This window comes from Mirounga leonina, unplaced genomic scaffold (assembly GCF_011800145.1).
Source record: "Mirounga leonina isolate KUSES-001 unplaced genomic scaffold, KU_Mleo_1.0 Mir_127, whole genome shotgun sequence".
Taxonomy (NCBI): Eukaryota; Metazoa; Chordata; class Mammalia; order Carnivora; family Phocidae; genus Mirounga; species Mirounga leonina.
In genome coordinates, this window is record NW_023270316.1 from 63314374 (window position 1) to 63335965 (window position 21592).

The 21592-nt window shown below is 39.1% G+C and overlaps 1 protein-coding gene across 1 annotated transcript in view; it reads right to left on the minus strand.

The window, feature by feature from the left end:
- The window catches only part of FREM2 (FRAS1 related extracellular matrix 2), a 159660-nt gene that overhangs the window by 11682 nt on the left and 126386 nt on the right, over window positions 1-21592 (minus strand). Inside the window, exons 9-16 of the mRNA XM_035003501.1 lie at window positions 20908-21105; window positions 19954-20118; window positions 19230-19412; window positions 15023-15153; window positions 12729-12887; window positions 10937-11240; window positions 8638-8769; window positions 6298-6629 (exon numbers count right to left, since the gene is read on the minus strand). Coding sequence (XP_034859392.1) covers window positions 6298-6629; window positions 8638-8769; window positions 10937-11240; window positions 12729-12887; window positions 15023-15153; window positions 19230-19412; window positions 19954-20118; window positions 20908-21105 — 1604 coding nt within the window. The remainder of the gene's footprint in view (window positions 1-6297; window positions 6630-8637; window positions 8770-10936; window positions 11241-12728; window positions 12888-15022; window positions 15154-19229; window positions 19413-19953; window positions 20119-20907; window positions 21106-21592) is intronic.

Here is a 21592-nt window from a genome sequence, read left to right on the forward strand (position 1 = left end):
GAAGACACAAAAGCAATTCTGCTGGGCTGTGTCAGATAGTAGGAGAAGGGAAGAATAAGGAGGAAAATGAATATGCTAAAAGAGAAATTATACACGGAATATTGCCTAAGGTGGGGACTAGCGTTGAGATAAATCCCAGTGGAGTGAATTCTTCACTCACTTGGGCATCCAGCTTAAGCTATCCAAATTACATATTGCTTTATTGAAATAGGCAGTATATATATGCACTGTTTCTCATAGGAGTTGGCAGTATACACATGCACTAATGAAAACTACCTAGATTTACTTTGTTCCTTTGCAACTTTCATTTGAGCAAGGCCATATTCTACGTGTGTTGAACTTAAGCCGTGAAGAAGTCAATTAGCTTGCCCAAGATTATTCAGTACAATCAGTGCTAACACCCAAGTATGTAGACCAGAACTATTCAGTGAAAATATAATGTGAGCCACACATGTAATTTAAAATTTTTCTAGCAGCCATACTTCAAAAAGTAAAGAGAAACATGTGAAACTAATTTTAAGAATACTTAATCCAATATATCAAACATATTACATTTTAATATGCAGTCAGTATAAAGTAAATTTTGAGACTTTTTTTTTGCTACTAAGTCTTTGAAATCTGGTTTGTATTTTACAGGAACAACACATCTCAATTTTGAATGCTCAATAACCACACATGGCTAGTGCTTACCATATTGGGCAGCACTGATTAGACTCTTCTACCCAAGGTCTTTAATTGGACCACACAGGTTGAAAATAGTAATCATTTTAAAATATGTTATAATCCAATATCTACCCTCCTTTATGTGGGATATGTGGTTTGTGCTCACTTCAAAGATTGAAAATTGGACTAGAGCTGTTAAAATATTATCTGAGGGCTACCACTGGTGTGGATTTCCCACTGATTGAAATTTCTGTTGCTCCTCTTGTTTCCAGAAATATGTCTACATCATCAAGATGGTGGTGTTTGTGAATGTGTAAAGAAGGCTCATAAATCTCAATAGCTTGAAGTCTCAGTAAAGCATGGACTTAGCTACTCAGTGGAGAACATTGTTTTAACAAGTTAGAATCCTTAGGCAAGGGATTCGCAGTAATAGCAGTCTACGCATCCAGGAACACTTGGAAGAAAGAGACCTTGGCTTCTGTCCAATTACAAGCCTTTCTAAAGGCCTGTGGGATCAGAGATGCACAAGGGAGACCCTGGAATGAGGTAGGGTCGATACTGGTCCACAAATTCTTTAGTATTAAGGACAACTCTATGGGATATTTACAATAATAGAATTAGAAATTATCTAAATGACCAACAATAGAAGAATGGCTAAATAAGTTATGATGACACACAAGGTAAAATATTATGTAGCCATCAAAAGTCATGTATCTAAAGAATTTTCTTCGTCATGAGAAAATGCTCACAATGTTAAGTTAAAAAGCAGTATACAAGATGGTATAAATAACATTACACTGCTACTATTAAAAAATGTGTATATACATTGGAAAACACTAAAAAATCTGTATGTGCACAGTTATAGTGGAATAAGATTTTTTTTTTTTTTTTACATTTTTTTAGTTCCCCATCTTTCCACTGTGCTATCATTACTTAAAAAACAAAGAAACCAGGGAGCTTGGGTGGCTCAGTCAGTTAAGTATCTGTCTTCAGCTCAGGTCATGATCTCAGGGTCCTGGGATGTCCTAGGATCAAGCCCTGTGTCAGGCTCCCTGCTCAGCAGGGAGTCTCTTCTTCCTCTCCATCTGCCTCTCCTCCCCACTTGTGCTCTCTCTCTTCTGTCTCAAATAAATAAATAGAATCTTAAAAAAAAACAAAGAAACCACATTATTAAAAAAAAATAATTGACAAAGTTGACAAACTAAGAAGTAACATGCTCCAGGTAAGCTACACATTTTGGATTCTTCTTATTTCTTGTAAAAAGATTTAGAGTAACATACATGTGTAAAAGAGTAAATCCAAGTACTAAGCGTAAAATACTGGGATGGAAAGAGATGACTTCTAAAGTATATTCATGCCCTAAAGTTCCATGTTTCTAAATCCCAACACACAGTAACAAGGAAGAAAAATTATTCCTCAAACCAAGCAACTAGGAAAAAACACGTTTACTTTTCCAAAATCATGGAAAATCATGTCTTCTCATAAGTAAATTACAATTTGATGTTTTCAGTGCAAACTTATTTGGGGTTGCATTTCTGGAGCTTATTTATTCTCCTTGAAGGATGTTATCAGTTGGTGTTTACCCAACAAGGTAAGAGCTAAGATTCTGACCTCACAAGACCAATAGCCAGGCTCCTGAAAAGTGGAATGAATTGAGGGCGTTCATTTGTATAAGAAGTTGTTTTCAAGAGAAAAGTCGCCACCAAAAATATCCAATAGTTTTAAAAAACTTGGTTTAACTTTAATGATTATTTTGCAGCACAAGTGCTTTTTACTGTACACCAAAACAATTTAAATTTTTATTTACAGAACACTGTTTTGTCACACAAAACAATGGAGCAGTATCATTTTTTAATTTATCTCTATTTTTCTTTTCCTGCTATTCATCTGCTTTTATATTTTAGAAACTATTAAAAATGATGTCAGCATTGAAGATCAGAAAAGTCCATGTTTCTTTTTCTCGGCAAATAAAATTCTTAATTTTTATAAGAATGAGGATTGACTCTTAGAGCTCTACTTTGTTGGGAGTGTAAGCTCTGTGTCTGGTGTCCTCACCAGGGGCCTCGGATAGTCCCTGGCACAGAGTAGGTGTTTAGTTCATATTTCTTTAATGAACGAAGGTGTAATGAATACAGTGAGAAAAGCAGAAATACTCTTGATATCAGCTAAAGCTAGCTGTAGTCAAACTGTATAAAACTTAATAAAACTTCATTTGCTATGAATAGAGAACTATCTTGGATATTTCAGATGATTCCTTCAGTTTAGCAACTCTGTCTTATAAGTTAAATAATCTGAATGTCGGAGGTTAGGGAAGGTAGAGAATCTTTCTCAGAGGGTGTTAGAAACAGCTTTTCAATCACAAAGAGAAAAGCAGGGACTTGCCAATGTTTTGTAGAAGTAGCTTTAGCCACTAAGAACACATAAAGAAAAAAAAGTCAGTTCATCATGTTGTTCCTGGGGGAAGCAATTACCAGTGAGTAAAATTTGTTTGCACAGTGATCGTCTTGATCTAAGGTGCCAAGTCTAGAAAAGGACTAGAAGAGAGAAAGTCACATCTATTAAATACTTGGCTGGGAGCGTGCGTTCTTGGCAGAGGAGAAACAGACTGGGGGCAGCACTGGCTTCCTTCAGGATCTGTGGTCCAGCAGAGTGGGCAACCCAACCACAAAGCTGCCATGAAGACAGTTAGCCCAGATTGATGGTTTACCTTTACTTTTCCCCATTTTCCCATCCTAAATTCGGAAATATGAAAGTTTGCAAAACTCTTACGAAACCCTAAAGCAGAATCTGTTCAAGTATTCAGTTTGTTTTCCTTCAGGTGTAGGCCTCATGAAATATGTTTTCATTTCGATCTGATCTGCTGGTACTCAGCTGAGTCTGTGGACCCCTGTCATGAAGGCAAGGACTTGCATAATTTTATCAGCAAGGGTGTAGGTGTAATCTGGCAGACATGTTCATGACCCATTGGGCAGCATTACTGTCCCGAGAACAACAAACAAGTTCATTTGCCTTTCCTGCAGTTGTATCTGTGACCAAATCCATTCCTCACCTTCACCCAATCAAATGACATTTAATTCACTCAATTAAATATCCAGATAAGAATCATGATGTGGTGAAGAGCACAGCCTTACAAGCGAATTGAATTTGGGCACATTATTTGAATTCTCTTTGCTTCAGCCTCCTCATCTCTAAAAGGGGGGGGGGGGAACTCATAGTTATTTCATAATGTTCTTGTGAGGACAGAATTTGTAGAAATATGTAAAGTATTTAGAAAAATGGAGGGCACACAGTACAACATTAAATAATTGTTAGCTATTACTATTATAATCATTATTCTTATCATTGGTACAATTAGGTATTTTCTCTTCTTCTCTAGAATCCAAAACTAATGGGGAGCATTAAGGAAATATCTGAAAGAATTATATTTCTTCCACTTTAATTTATATTTTCTTCCTCCTCGCCTATATTTAAGTAATGTGTGTGTTGGGGGGAGGTGGGGATTTAGGAGAATATCAAGAGCTAGGGGAGAAGTAAAAGTTTAAGCCCAAGGAACCAAGTAGGGGAAAAGGAGATGACCATCTCTGAGCTCCACTCTAAGCGTGAGCAACACATCATATTAGACTGTATTAATGTTGAGTTCACACTGAGGCTTTTAAAATTTTATAACAAGCTCCTGAAACGTCAATGATTTACACTGAATCTGGTCATCTCTATGTATGTTGATCATCGCAGTGATGCTATTAAATTTATTTGCAACAATGCAAAAGCAAAAAATCAAGAAGGTAACACAAATTCGTTAAGAATTGGACGGGATAACGCTTATATTCCTAGTGTTATAGTAACAGGAGCCTTTCAGGCGGGTAAATCTTAACTGAAAAACCTGCAGTTGCTCGTTTTCACCTAATGGAGCAGAGCCCCTGGCAGCTCAGCCACAGAAGAAGGGCAGTGACTTTCTGAGCTGGCAGCGGTAATGGGAAGGAAAAGTACTCAAGTTAAACAATTAAATAGAGGACCAGTAATTTAAGAAAATACACACGCAGCAAAGTATCGTCAGTTCAGCTGAGCATTTTATGGTAATTTTGGTCAGAGAGATGCACACATTAGAGGGACAGGATTTGTATTCAAAATGCCCTTAAGACACTGGGGGAGGGAGCAGATGTAATAGGATAGGACTTCCGAGGGCAAGTGCAGGGTTTTCGTTAGACAAGCCTGTCTAGCTTGCAGATATAAAAGATCAGAAAGTGCTACCATTTTGCAGAGAAGATGGAAAACATTTTCGAGGGCGAAAACAGACTAGAGACTAGATGAGAGCCACAGAAAAGCCCCATGGTACAAAGTGAATGATAAGAAAGAACTAGAACCGAGACGCCTGGGTGGCTCAGTCAGTTAAGCGTCTGCCTTCAGCTCCGGTCATGATCTCAGGGTCCTGGGATCCAAATTTAGGTCTGCATTTGCTGGATTCTAATGCTCAAGTCCTTCCCACCATTCCACACTGTCTTCCTATTGCTGTTTGGGGATTTTTACTAATCCGTGCAAATTGCTGAGTATTTTGCTGCTTTTAGAGGAGACGGAGATAATGTCTCATTCCCTTGGAGTCCAGTAGTCCCCAGACGGAATGAATGGCTGCCCATTCTGCATCAGCATCAGCTGAACGTGTCAGGTTTCACACTTCTGCCATGGGGTTAAACTGATACTCAGTTATTATCTCCCGTTCTTATGCTACCACTTGTTTTATACTCTACCACCACAGGGATATAGCACTGACAAAATCGGCCTCACCCTGGTTAAATCCTGAAAGACCTGATATATCTGGGTACCATTCAACACTCTAATGTGTAAGCCAACCTATAGGAACCCTTTGTTTAGTCCAGGTAGGACAGAGCATGGCTTTTAGTTCAAACAGTCATTACACTTCTCAACTACACCCAACATATTTTAGATTCTCTATCATAACTGCTAATGGAGACCTTGCTTCCTTATCATTTTGACAACTTTGTTGATGATAACAGGGGTGGGGATTTTGTGTGTGTATGTGTGTGTTGTGTATTTTATATGTAAATGTCTGTGTAGTATGAAGAGGAGTCAGTAACTCTAGAGAGGAAATAACAATAAGCTTTTAATGAAAATACTTTTGACTATGTTAGTGATGGAGAAATGAAGCATACTGGGAGGGAATGGGGAAGAAACTAGGGAGGAGAAAAGGGGATAAAAGGAGAGAAAGATAGAAGGTGGAAGTATAAGAAAAGGAGAGAGAAAAATTGGTCTGACTCTAAGGATTGTAAATCCTCACTTTAGATAGTTTATGACACATAGTAGACATCTGTACATATACACAATAAATGATAATGTATACTTTGAAGAAAAATTAGTATTTAGATTTTTATAATATCAGAGTAGATTTGGAGTTTACGGCAACAATTATACAGTGACCTTTCGATACAAAGATGTTATGGGCCCACTGCTAAAAAAATGTGTCTAAATTTTGACACCTTCTTCCAGAAATAAACATGACTTTTCATACCACGCATGCCAGTTCCCTCCTGTGCCTAATGACCTTCACCACCAAGACGGAAGACCGGAGTTGGGATTTAGTCCACATCTGGATCCCTGAACAAAACCAGCTGGTTTTCCTACCTGTCCATCGGTCCCGATGGTGCCTCCACAGTCAGTGAGGAGTTCTGACATGTCATAGTAGCCAACAAACTCCCACAAACAGGCCTCTAGGTTCAGGTTTCGATAGAAGCGTAATGTACTAGTGCCTCTGATAGATGAGCTGTACTGGTAGGGATGCGTCTCTCCAATTACTTCTGGATTTTTTGTAGCATCAGTTAAGAAACCATGGTGAGTCTTCACTTCAGTGTAATCCAGAAGGTTGGAGCACTGGTGGTTTCCAACTCTTGAGCCATCAGGACTGAGGGTGAGCTCAAAGTTGGAAAGCTCTTTAGTGGAGATCACAGGGAGCATGCCTGCAAGGAATGGTGATCATGTTGCCATCGTCACCAGCAAAGGATTTAGAACACTTATCATTCCTTTACCCTCAAGAAGACAAGTGTTATAAAATACTGTACAGCGGTGATTACTACCGACGTGGTGTCCCAGGGGTCCCCTGGCATTTTTCAGGAGATCTGTGACATGAAAGTTAGTTTCATAATGATTCTAAGACATATTTGACTTTTCCACCATTATTCCCTCAGTGTAGTGGAGTTTTTGAGAGTCGTCATATATTGCCATAGATTGAATGCAGAGGTAGATAAAAGAATTCAGCTGTCTTTTATGAAGCCACACATTAAAGGTATTTCCAAAAATGTAAGAAAAACACAATTTTTTTTATTTATAAGTTATAGCTATTTTTCTTTAAAGTATGTTTTTCTTGTGAATATGTGATGGATTGGTTATTTTTAAATGAACAAAAAAATAAGTATTTAATAATTCCTCAGTTTTAATTTTAAATCCAGTTCATATTTATAGATATAACTCATAAAAACCATAGGTCTTTGAGATCCTAAATAATTTGTAAGGATGTCCTGAGACCAAAATGTTTGAAAACTACCACTATACAGTATAAGCTATGGTTTGGCAAACTTCTTGGCTAAAAGGTCAAATGGTAAATATTTTAGGACTTGTGGGCCATAAGGTCTGTGTCTCAGCTGCTCAATGCTCCATGTTAGACTGAAAGCTGTCACAGATGACATGCAAAATAATTCATATAACTGTGCAATAAGACTTTATCATGCACAGTGGATTATGATTTCGTATAATTTTCATGTTCCACGAAATATTCTTCTTTTGTTTTTTTCTAAACATTTGAAAACACAAAAACCATTTTTTAGCTTGCAAGATCATATGAAAGCAGGCAAGTAAGCTGGATTTGGCACAGAGGCCAGAGTTTGTCGAGCTCTGGCATGGGCAATGCAACAAAAAGGACCACGAGAGAGGTGTTCTCCTGGAACATCTCCCTCCTCTTATTCTCAGATTCTCCCAGAGCAAAACCCTGGCCTCACAAAAGAACTGGTCAGCTTCTGCCATGCTCTGGCGGAGCTGTGTCTATTGACCATGTCAGGCAATGCAAAGTCAGCTGTAGGAATAGCATGAGGGACCAGTCTTTCTATTAGGCTCTGTTGATGGGTCCCCCTTTGGCCCTTTGCTGATGGATCCCCCTTTGGCCCTTTGCACCTCTGAGTCACACCTCCAACATGAGTCTAGAGATAGGCTGGCCATATGTGAGACCCACATTATGCTGTAAAGAGGTGCAGATTCCTGTCCACCCACCTCCCACCAACACAAATTTGGGTTTGCAATAAGCATAAAAAGCAGAATTATATCTTTTTTCTGAGAAAGATAAATTCTACCGTATCATTCCTAATACTGCCTCATGTTTCTTCTCACTTAGCTACTTAAAATATAACTAACTACCAAGTAATAAAGTTAATATTAACAATTTAGGTATAAAGTCAATTGAGAAGAACAGAACTTGAAGATGTTTTCTGTACTTGGGGAAATGTTGACAGTGTGGATAAAGTTATCAACTCACAGATTCTGGCCACACTTTCCTATCTGGAGAAAATGAACACAATTTATAAATTGGATTTATAAAATTCCAGCTATGAAATAGCAAATACATGTTGAAGGTGCTCAATGAGATACTGAAATGCTTTACTGGAAGTCCAAGTTCAAGAGTTTTAAAGACACAGTCATACCATTTCATAAAAACTAGCACATGGACCAAAGTTTCGTTCCATCGTGTTTGGACAATGTATTAAATTTGTTTAATATTAAAGAAGGCTTAAGTTGTCAGACTTTAAAAACAGGATGGAAAGAAAGCAGAATCACTTGAAAGGAACAGAAAGACTTGAAGGTGACATTGCAAAATGAACATCTTATCATCTGCGTGGTGATTTCGGGTATTCAGTGGCATAAACCAGGTAATGAGGAGCCCACACCACTCCCATGGATTTGCTTACCCAAGCCACCTACCATCTATGTGTGGCATCGTGACCGTGAGCTTGATAAGGTTTGTGTAGTCTGGGTCCTCGGGGCCCGTGTAGCGCAGCTTGGCTGAGAACGGCTCTGCCCCCACTGCCCCCGGCACCCGGGGCTGACACAGACCTCAGGGAAAAACGAACGTACTTATGCTCAAGGAACGTAATAGACAATGCCGAAAGAATATTTTTAAGCTAGGCACTATCATTTTTTTTTTTAAGATTTTATTTATTCGACAGAGAGAGACACAGCGAGAGAGGGAACACAAGCAGGGGGAGTAGGAGGGGAAGAAGCAGGCTTCCCGCCGAGCAGGGAGCCCTATGCGGGGCTCGATCCCAGGACCTTGGGATCACGACCTGAGCCGAAGGGAGACGCTTAACGACTGAGCCACCCAGGCGCCCCTGGGCACTATAGTTTTTTAAACAATAAAATTAAAACTTCTCTGTGGACTAAGGCATTGCTTAGAGCAGCTGTAAAAAAGCAAAGGCCCTGGCATGAGAAGTAAGTGCAGAAGACAGTTTAGTAGCTACTTCTTCACATTTCAGGTAGTTTATAAAGTTTGAGAAATAACAGTTATTGTTCAATGTACTTTAATATGCGCTGGACATTCTAGGTTATAATCATATTTGCAAAACGTTCTAATATAAAATGTGGACAGACACAGTAAAAAAGGACTAAAAGCCAGCAGGAAAAAAGTTACCTATGGTTTAATTAAGTGAATTGGTGCTTATTCTAGAATAATGTGCATGACTAGTCATAAAGTATAATTATTTATAATCAAATAAACTAAAAATGCGCTCATTTTTAAAACAAAAACTAAAGTCTCCTTAAAATCAGAGAACTATATACAGTAGAGTTTTCTCTCTATATGTAACTTCTTTCAGTACGTGTATTATAAATTTTAATTTATAATACGCATATTGATACAAAACATATTGATACTGATATACCCATATACATATTGAAACACATGATAAGATCATTTTCTGGCTACCATCTATCTATCTCTTAGTGACTCTCAAGCATTTTGACATGAAAATCTGCCCCAATACTTCCTTTAAAAGAATTGTGATGTTTTCATTTTAATATTATGAAAGGGACTAAGATGCTGGTTTATAATTTTAAGAGCACTAGGCAGTATATAATCTCTTTTCTGTTTGTACAAAACAAAGGAAATAAACAAGTACTTATTAGAATAGCAATAAAATCAGAGGCAGGCTCCAGCATCTGGGCTATTTTATTAATAGGGGCACTCATTTTAAGGCGTTGTTTGATTTTTTTTCCTTTTGGTACCAACATAATAGTTTGGTCTTAAGAGAAACTTAACAACCATGTATTTTAATCCTAACAAAAGAGCATGTTTACTATATATGGTATCAATAAATATTCATCCTGAGTGTATGAAGGTGGTACATATAACCTTTCTTTATGCAACAAATATACTTCTGAACCACTGTATGCAGATAAAGTTTTAAAAATAGAATCTTAAAAACAGACTGTTATTTTTAAAATCTAACTTAAAAGTTCTCAGGCAGACTGAAGGATGAGTTTGGATTTCTTGTCTTTTCAGTGTTGCTCCAGCTACATTCTATTCTCCACCCGCCATGTGTCTGGGCTCCAGCCCCGGGCACAATCTCCCTTAAAATCACAAGCTGTGGGCACTTGTGGATACTTTTCCACCTGCACTGTCATTCCTCTGTCCCCGTCCCCAGCAAATTCCTACTGCTGCGACAACCAACTCATCACATAGGAGCCACGTTGTCCAGATCTGACCTTTGCATACCATCCTGCTTCATCTCTTCTCCACTCTCCCTCTCACCTGCTTCCCCATTTCTCTGCTTGTAGTTTCCAGAATATTGCATGTTCTTTCATGCTTCTATGAGTCATTGCTCATGCTTTTGTTTTTCTCTGCTGTTTTCAAGACTCCTGCTTCCTGACCCACTCAGGATAGAACTAATCACATTCACTGTGTCTTGTCCAGACTAAAATTTATCTGTGTCCTCATCTTGAGTGTGAACTCATTGAGAACAAGAGTCTTGCTTCCTTTTTCTGAGTGCCAGCAGAAAGCTTAAAGTCTGGCATGTAACAGGTGATCAAAAAAAAAAAAAAGTGGAATGAATAAATAATTATTTTCTAATGAATATTTTTGTAAAAGTGGATGTCATTTTTTAAGTACTTGATGAATATTAAGGAATACATGGGGGCATTTGGGAGAACTAATAACCAGAGATCAGATATTGATAATATTCCATGGTATTCCAGCGGTCTTCATGTGAAAATAGTGGCGCATTACCTTCTTCTCTGCCGACGGTGACAATAGGGCTCATCAGCTCCAGGCCCTCCTTGCCATTGGCATTCACAGCGCGGGCCGCACACTGCACCCTGGAGCCGGGCTGGAAGTATATGGAATCCAAGGTGATCATCTTGGATGATGTAAAAAAAGTGTCAAAGTCCACTTCTCTCATAGGGCTGGTGACACCATCAGGGCCAGCGGGTGCGCTAGTTAGCCATCGGTACCGGGTCAAGGTGTCATTGATGTTCTCACTTACACAAATAGAGCCTGTTTTGTCATAGTCTGAGTATTTAGGGTTGCAAGCCTACGGGAAACAAATAACTGTCAGGACCACAGTACAGAACAATGTGGATGTTATGACTCTCAAGCTCTCTAGCCTAGTGCTTTCCCTGATGCTTTTTTCCATTGCTACATGCTATTCATGCAACCTTCACGCTTCCTTTTTTTTTTTTTTTTTTAAGATTTTATTTATTTATTTGAGAGAGAGAGAGAGAGAGGAACAGCATGAGAGGGGAGAGGGTCAGAGGGAGAAGCAGGCTCCCCGCTGAGCAGGGAGCTCAATGTGGGACTCCATCCCAGGATTCCGGGATCATGACCTGAGCCGAAGGCAGTCGCTTAACCAACTGAGCCACCCAGGCACCCGCAACCTTCACGTTTCTATTCTAGCCCTAACAGCGTTCATGGACTCTGATTTCAAGCGGCCTCCTGCACAATTCCACTCTAACTTGATGCGTGTAAACTTGTTATTCTCTGCATCATCTCAGGAATCTCCGAGATCCCAAATCATTCTTGTTTTTCTCCCTCCCTCCCTCCTTCCCTCTTCTCTCACACCTTGCCCCCCAAGTAGGTCAGTGACTTTGGCTGATTCTTCTTTTGCAATGTTCAAGTGGGTGCCTTCCTTCCCATTCACAGCACCACCTCTCATCTCATTCGGGGTCTTTCTAGTCAAGGGACACACTGCTGCGAGGTGACACCCCCTCTTCTCACACCATGCTTCTGCCCAAGAACCCCCCTGCTACCCCACCAATGAAGCCCACAGTCTTTAACATCACATGTAAAGACCTCTATAACTTGGGCACCAAATTACTATTTCTGCCTTGTTAATTCAGTAAACATTTGTTATGTGCCTATTAGACATAGGTCATGATACCAGGGCTGTTGTTATATAAAAATAAGTACCTCCCAGTTTTGCTCACAAGGAACTTAGAATTTAAAGTCAAGAAAAGGCAAGTACAAAAGTAGTAACAATATGCCATTTTTTAATACTATTCCTCTAGATGTCGCTTGTGTTGTAATCACTTCTTCCTGGAACGGCCTCCCCTTGTCTGACTCTTATCTTAAACTGCTGAAATTCCACTTAAGCAGCCCAAGTCTTGCCTCACACATGGAGCTGTATCTCTAGCTGGCTGATGACCTCCTCATGGTAGTGATCACATCTTGCCCTCTGGTCGAGTGACTGATTCCTATATATTTTTCTCTTCCTTATTTTTAAGTTCCTTGAGTACAGAGTTCAACCCTTATTTATTTTCCTATCAATGGCAGACCCTGAGATAACACAAGATAACACACTGTGTACACATCAGTTAATAAACCTCTGTCGGATAAGGAAGAAAAATGGGAGCTTTATTTGATTAATGTGATATTTTCCTATCCCAAAGTTCAAAGCTTATACCTTGTAGTATTCCCACTTTCCCTTCTTCATGGCAAAGCCAATGCTGTATCGGTTAACATCTGTAATTATTTTAACCAGCTATTCTACAATTTTTCTCGATTTTGTCAATTTCCTACTCACCGTGATACAGACAACAGGATAGCCAGACACGGGTCCAGCACTATCTCTAGCTCTGGAAGTGTCATCGTACATCAATAATGACACAATTTGAGGGACAGAAGGAAAAGTGACATCTGCCATGCTGTTCATTTCTTCTATATACACAATGGCTTTGGTCACCTACAAGGAAAAGATAATTATCTGTGATTATTGAAGTACTTGGATCTAGGAGCGTCTATTGTATAGTATGATACACATGATGCTTGACAAGCCCCTGGCTTCATTACGAGGAAAACTGTCACATGCAGAGCCCCAGCAGGGCGACAGGCCTTTTGTGGTTTGTTCTAGGTGACCCTGACACCTTGGCCATGTCTTATGGCACCTGGGGACGGTACATGAGCCCAGGGCAGCCTGGGTTGGCCAGTGGCCCACGAGGTATTTGGGTTCTATTTTTTTCTCCAGATTGTGAGGATAGTGGCTGAATCTGTCTTGGGTTATGGCATGGAAGATCCATGAAAAAGCCAGCTAGTTGCTAGGGAGAGGAATGCTGAGTGATAGGCTGAGAAAAAGCAGATCCTAGGGGTCATGTGATAGCACAGCCATGCTGACGGGGATGCCGGCGAAAATCAAGGCTCTCAGTGAGCAGAGACCACTAAGGAGGGCACTTGATGTAATGAGCACTGGGTGTTATATGCAACTGATGAGTCACTAAATTCTACTCCTGAAATGAATAATGCACTATATGTTAACTAAATTGGCTTTAAATACAAATTAAAAAAAAATAAGTGAGCAGAGACCAGAAGAAAAGCCTGAAACCCAGGCAGAGTGAGACACTGAGTGACAGACAGGAGAGGAGTCTAGGCACATCCATTGGTAAGGTGCCAAGACACCTTGCTGATAAATTTGTCTTAGCTCCTGAATAACCTTCCAATATCTTATATATCACAGTTTCCAAGTCTGTATCTACTTGCATTTGTAAAAAGCTGTTATCACTTGAAGCAATTTCAATGAATCTCTGTTCCTTTCACCCCAGAGTTTAACAGAGTGCTCTATAAAAGTAACACTAAAAGAATCATTTTTAATGTGATCAAGACTTATAAAAAATATGTGTGTTAAAGGTTTTCTGCCCATACTTCTTGAATTTTAAATATGACTTAAAAAAAAAAAAGGTAAGGCACTGTAGCAGAGATAAGAAATACTTAAGGGAAAAAAATCTCCCCAATTTGATCTCGTACTAATAGTAAAACAAATAATAAAAGAACTAGAGTAAATTTAAGCATAGATATAATAAACATAGGTCTGTGCCTAAAATTATTTAGTTTTAAAAATTACTTAATGACGGAGCGCCTGGGTGGCTCAGTCGGTTAAGCGGCTGCCTTCAGCTCAGGTCATGATCCCGGGGTCCTGGGATCGAGCCCCGCATCGGGCTCCCTGCTCGGCGGGGAGCCTGCTTCTCCCTCTCCCTCTGCCTGCTGCTCTGCCTACTTGTGCTCTCTCTCTCTGTGTCAAATAAATAAATAAAATCTTTAAAAAAAAAAAATAAAATAAAATAAAATAAAATAAAATAAAAATAAAAATTACTTAATGTTTAAAGGTCAAAATTCTGTGGAAAATGTTTACCTTGAAGAAAATCTGGTTGATGACACAATATAAATTTAATAAGTACAGAACATCAGTATTAGGACCATAACATTTGGTCCCTGAGGCTCTGGACATCAAATTGATAAAACTAAGACTAGCAGTGGGAATTCTGAGGGTTAGCAAACTGTGTTGTGGATTAAAATGTATGTTTTAATGAGCAGTAGCCCTGAATTCATAGCCTCATCTTTGTGTCCAGATGATGCCTTCTCTCTGGAAATGAATCTCAAATTCAGTGGTTGCCAACTGAAATGAGAAAACTAAGTGGGCTGACGTGGGGCTCAGTGACTCTAGTCCCTGAGTTTCTATACACATGATTTTTCAAAGGAAGAGTAATAGGAACAAAATTTATGAGATGAAAAAGGGATTATGCATATCTCCTTTATAAAGGCTTGCACAAAATCCCAGTAGTCTATTGTACACTATGTGATGCTTATATGCATTTTCCCCAATTAAAATGCTGGGCCTGAATTTTTTTTTTAAGATTTTATTATTCATTTGAGAGAGGGGGAGGGGAGCACAGAGGGAGAGGGAGAAGCAGACTCCCCGCTGAGCAGAGAGCCTAATATGGGGCTTGATCCCAGGACCCTGAGATCATGACCTGAGCTGAAGGCAGACGCTTAACCGCCCAGGCACCCCAGCTGGCCCTGAATTTCTATCCATATCTTAGCACGTACCTGCGTCTCTGCTACCATGTTCTCATCGGGTTTTAGATGAACAGTGAAGGCCTCTCTCATCTCTCTGATCCCGTCGAAGATTACTTCAATGTTAACAGTATGCTGGGTTTCTCCCTCCTTAAACTCAATTTCTACAAATGCAAAAATCACAGATTTAAGTGTTTTACATAGGAATACGTGAAATTTTTGTCAAGCTTTCTTGACAGTGACTCAAAATAAGGAAAATATTGTACACTGTGGCCCAGTATATTTGTGTATGCATGCGTGCGTGTGTGCGTGTGAATAAAATGGAATCACGAGTTTGAAAAACATCACTTATTTTTACTGTATGCTTTGTATCTGAATATTTTCCATTCTATTCCATTTCATCTGAAGAAAATTCTAATCAGAAGCTACTAAACTGATTTGCTGACTGACAGAAAAAACAGTGAGTTGTGGAACAGATCAATAGTTCTAATACTGAGGCATAACCAGATAAACAGGCCTCTCATTTCCAAAATTTCTGAATCTATAGGACACAAGGCAGGTGACTACAATTGGAGGTATTATGAAGTGTGAACGGCATTTGCATTATGTATATATATGGGTAATTAAAGGTGGATATAAAATTGTTGAGCTTTTTAATATTATATCAAATTATATTTTAAAAAGACTTTTTTGTTGTTGATGTTAATCTTGGAAACTTAAAACCTTTTTTCAATAAATGTGAATGCTATGCTTCCCTTAATCCTGTTTCTCCTCACTAAAAAAATGTGCTTCATTATAATGAAAATTAAACTCAATTATGAAAATCCCTTTTTTTAAACGATTCATTTCAAAAGTCTTAAAACATTAAAAATTAATTGATTTTATTGAACTCAAGAGTCAGCAGCTGCCCATACCATGAGACTTGGATAAACTATTTTGTTGGTTTTACTATACCTCTTGAGAAACTGGCTCAGAAGAAAAATTAAAAAAATATAATGCATAATTGTTCTAATTAGAGAAGACAGCAGATGTTGTTTCTGATGTAATTGGAGTTCAATCATTTTAATTCTAAATTATAAATCCTCTAAAATGTGGCAGAAGAAAATGTGTCTCCAATGTGTTTTTCTTCTGCTACTTCTATTTTTTTGTCAATTATGAAAAAGATTTTTTTCTTTAAAATTGAGTAAGCCAGATTCCTCTTTAAAATGAGTTCTGGGAGCCCCTGGGTGGCTCAGTCATTAAGCGTCTGCCTTGGGCTCAGGTCATGATCCCAGGGTCCTGGGATTGAGCCCTGCATCGGGCTCCCTGCTCGGCAGGAAGCCTGCTTCTCCCTCTTCCACTCCCCCTGCTTGTGTTCCTTCTCTGGCTGTGTCTCTCTCAGTCAAATGAATAAATAAAATCTTTAAACAAAAATAAAAAATAAATAAAATGAGTCCTCTTTCTAGATATAGCCATTTTCTATATTAGCCCTAGTGTGTTCCTGGTGTCTATTAGTCTTAGATTTCTCATACCCTGAGAGAATTTAGGGTTCTTATATCAGAGAGTGAAAACAGCTGATCATCTCCAGCCCACCAATTTGTTGGGTCTGACTTGTGTGACCTTGCATTAGAAAATTAGTTCCTAGGGTGCCTGGGTGGCTCAGTTGGTTAAGCGACTGCCTTCGGCTCAGGTCATGAGCCTGGAGTCCCGGGATCGAGTCCCGCATCGGGCTCCCTGCTCAGCGGGGAGCCTGCTTCTCCTTCTGACCCTCCCCCCCTCATGCTCTCTCTCTCTCTCTATCTCATTCTCTCTCTCAAATAAATAAATAAAATCTTTAAAAAAAAAAAATTAGTTCCTAGGGCTACCTGGGTGGCTCAGTCGGTTAAGCGTCTGACTCTTGATTTCAGCTCAGGTCATGATCTTGGGGTCGTGAGACCGAGCCCAGTGCTGGGCTCTGCGCTAGGCATGAAGTCTGCTTAAGATTCGCTCTCTCCTCTGCCTCTCCTCCCCATTCGTGCACTCTCTCCCTCTTAAAAAAAATAAAAATGAAACCCGAAGAATATTAGTCGCTAAAACCAAGAATATCTGGGGGCTTCATAGGAAAGCGCAGGTTTTCTTAAAGTTCTCTTGTCCTTTCCTGCCTGGCCACAAGCAGCTGACTACGGCAGCACAGGCTTTTCTCAGCAGGGAATGGACTTTCTGGTTCAGTAACGTTCCCATCTCGTCATCTTCCGCTCCTATTTCCCTCATACATTGCTTGTTTTAGCCCTGTGAGTTCAAGTGTTGCAATCCCCAGAATGATAGAAACCCAATTTCTTTTTTTTTTTTTTAAAGATTTTATTTATTTATTTGAGAGAGAGAATGAGAGAGAGAGAGCACATGAGAGGGGGGAGGGTCAGAGGGAGAAGCAGACTCCCTGCTGAGCAGGGAGCCCGATGAGGGACTTGATCCCGGGACTCCAGGATCATGACCTGAGCCGAAGGCAGTCGCTTAACCAACTGAGCCACCCAGGCGCCCAGAAACCCAATTTCTAAGAAGTTAAGAGCTTAAGTATTGATTTTAAATATCTATTTATTTACTAAAGACTTAATTTCTTTATGTGAGAGAGAGAGCTAGAGCATGAGGGCGGTGGGGTGTCTCCTTGTCACCCCACTGAGCGAGGAGCCCAACTCCTGGCTTGATCCCAGGACCCTGAGATCGTGACCTGAGCCAAAACCAAGAGTCAGATGCTCAATGCTCAATGGACTGAGCCACCCAGGCGCCCCTTAAATATTTAAATTGTTGTTTTCTTACAGTATACATGCTAGATGATATATAGTTAAGCTTCCTCAATTACTTTAGTCTTTATCTGTCATTTTAGATATTCTTAGCACAAAAAATATATTAAGTTTTCTTCTATCTTTATTATTTCTGTTTATTTGTAAGGGACTGACCTCAATTTTGAACATAAGGGAGAAATTGGAATATGGGTCAGAAGAGATTACATTTTTATCATGAGCGTTATCAACAGCATGTTTACATTTATGGGATAAAAGAGACACGGGCTGATTTACTGTCATTTAACCTTTCCCTGACTTCATTGGTCAGTTTACCACAGAGGTATAATTTTTATTTGTGCTTCAACAAAAAGAATTATTTTGTTTCTAAGAAAAACATTTTCTCTTAAAGGTCATATTGCCCATCTTTAGAAGAGGTTTCCTTCATGTAAAATCTGTTCTTGCTCATTAGAGAAAGACTTATTTTAGATTTTTCTAATTTAGTAGCTAATCAGTGTTTTTTCCTCTCCTTTTGGATTATATGTGATTTATTTCAAATATATTATCATTATCTGCATAGAGAATAATCTGAGGATAACTTTGAAGCTCTACAGTAGTCAAACTTTTTACCATAGATGCAAAGGAAACAAGCTCCTTTGCAGAAGATGTTTTTTTTCTTCTCTTGTCTCATTAACTTTATTATGGACTTAGTAAAACCTATCCATCACTTTCTAAACTTTGTCTTTCACAAGTTTCGAGATCAAGATGAATGCCTGAAGCTCTACGATCAAGAACTAAAGATTGTTGGTAGTAAGAAGTAGGAAACTAGACACAAAGTGGATAAGTAGAACTCTACATAATTTAAAAACTTAACTTTGCACATCAATTTACATCTATTCTGTCAGCAGGTAATTCAGAGAGAGAGAAGAACTGACTTGTATTAATTCCTCATAAAAATAAATGGTGAAATGGTCCAAAAATTTGAAGGAGGAGGGGGATGGATGAAAAGCACCTATAATGAAATCCTAAGGCCCAGAAAATTCATAGTCTTTTTGGGTGGCATTCCACCAGCCTTTTCCTGCCCTCCATTAACACAAAATTTTCTACCTTGAAGTTTTAGATCATTGGTGTTCCATAGACTAAAACGCTATCTCAGCTACCATGCATATTTTCAGTGTACTAGAATATTCTAGAATAGATATTATTTAGTATCCGATTACCATAATGAAGGTAAAACCTATTAAAAGTAAAAGTAGACTCAGAACAGAAGGTCATCTAGTCTACTCAAAATTTCCCTAAATGCTCATGCATAAACCCTGTAAGTCAAAAAGGAAAATTATGGAACTAAATTCTACTGCCATTATTTTTCTGATAGAGATTAACGTAAAGGAGTATGCCTATTTTTATTTCAGTTGGATATTTCTCTTCTTTTTCTCAAGGGCACCAGTGTTAGTGCAGAGTGTGAGCGTCACCCCCCTGGGGAAAGGCCCCGGGAACTCCCCTACCTTCTGACACAGGGTGATAGTCTTTTCCAGAGGTGGCGGAGCCATCCTTGGTGTGAACTCTCACGATGGAAACCTTTGAAGTATCTCCTTGGCGAATCACTGGAATTTTTACAACCACCGACTGTCCCGGTTCTTTGGGTTCACTGATGCTAAATTTGGTTTCTCCAAATTTAATAACAGTCTCTAAAATTGTGGGAAATGTGGACAAATTAAAATGTAAAGGAAATGCTTTTTCTTCATTTCTAATGTTTCTTTCCACATGAGGGGAACTGAATTAGTATTACACTCATGGTTTCTCTCTGTCCCCTCACCCATCATTATTGGTGAGTGGGTTAAGAGAAACTGAGTGTGTATCATCCAGTTCCTTCCTTGGGAATCAAGGAAGCATGTACCCCGGGCAGCCTCTATGTGCCATAAGTCTTATAGAAGTGGGTCCCTGAGAGCGGGAGGGGAGAGAGAAACTGCTGGCCCGGGGGTATCTCTACCCTACCGGAGGTATGAACATGTGGGATTTAACATTAGACATAAAGCACATTCTCCAGCATTGACTTCCGATTTTCATGTTTTATTTGGTTCCCCATTTATCTTAGTCTTTTTTACTATTTCTCAATTGCTTTAAAACCCTTGTCAGAAAGAGGGGGTTATTTTCTGAGCCTCCTAAAACGTTAACATAGATGGGTTTCAATTCCCAATTTACAGGCGAGGACAAGAAATAACTTCTTACTATCGGCATCATCTTGGATCCTTATCAGAGTTTCATTCTGTTCCCCAACTGCAGCCCCAAAGGGGGAGTCGCTTTGTGGGGTGCCAAGAACCAGGCGGAGCTCCTCTACCTCCTCATAGAGTGTGTCGTCCATCAGCTCAAGGACACAAGGCTTTTCGGTCTCACCTGGAGCAGTGATAATGACAGCACGTCAGTTCCATCCCATCATGACATCCCAATCACATCTCAGGCCCCAAAGCATACCTGGGCTACTAGAATACAAGCACCACAGGGCATGGATGTTGTCTTTTTCCCTGCTGTACTGAGAGTGCAAAGAAGAGTATCTGGTGTGTAATAAGCCTCCAATAAATATTTGCTGAATGAATGACTAAATGTTTGAACATACGCAATGAGAGCCCCTATCTGTGTGGGAAATTTCTCCAGTGTCTGTTTTTAAGTTCTGTAAGTCATCTTAGAAAACAAGGGATAAAGAGCAAATACCAATTTTATGTATGAATTTCTAGCATTATGATTAAGAAGCAAATTTATCCACCTTGTACGGGACAATCAGAGTTAGTCTGACTACAGGATTAGTTTCTAGTACAATTACAGGATCACAGCGACTGAACATTTTAAGGCTCTGAATTCATATTAAAACTGTGATCTCTATTTCCTTTCATTTCTCTCATTTGAACACTATCTTCCAGCATTGTGAAATCTACATATTTGTTATACCACCAAATTCGTTTTGAATGAACAATACAGCACATCACTGGAAATTAATTCATAAATTGGTACAGACACCAAAGAGACACTGATTCAATCTGTTACAATCGACTTCACCTTATTATCACATAGTGTACACAAAATCACATCATAAGCTTGTTGAGGTCAAGAAGGTGTCTTTTCCTGATATTTCTCATCAACAACTTGGCTTCCTCAAATGCCAAATAAAAATTTCAAGCTCCACCTTACCAGGGAGAAATGTGATGATGGAACTACCAGTGTTTGGACGTTCCTCAAAGTCCGTCATCACCTGCGCAGACCCCTGCCGGGTGTAACATCTCACTGAAGACCTGTAGTGAACGTCTCCGCTCCTGTGGATCATTGCAACTATCTGCCCGTCATTTTCATTGCCAGTATATACTCGTTCTTTGAATTGCATCTTAGGCACTGCAAAGCAAAGAAACATATGGATCAAGGTGAACGGAAATTTCCCTAAGGAAAATGGCATTTCAGAAAGCAAGGTTTAGTGGAAAGAATAATGGAACAGAAATGAAAACTGGATTCCTGTTTCCACCCCAGTCACTTGACAATGTTTTGGCCTTAAGCAATCACTTAAATGAATTGTTTTGATTTTCTTCTCTTTGAAATTCTGCTCTATTTCATGGAGTAGGCAGATGCAGTGAAATGCGAAAAAGTAGATAAAACCAGAGACTTTAAGATATCTGTATCTATATGTGTTGCTTAATCATGAGCTTTTCAGAATTTCTGAAATTTCTGAATAATTTCTGAATTATTTCCAAATAACACTCAATATTGTGCACACAGTTAGAAGCATAGTTTACCCAGACCATGTTAGAAAATTTGATAATGAATATAGTATTATATATACATAATGTAAATATATATATAAAATATTTTTGACAATGAATATTAT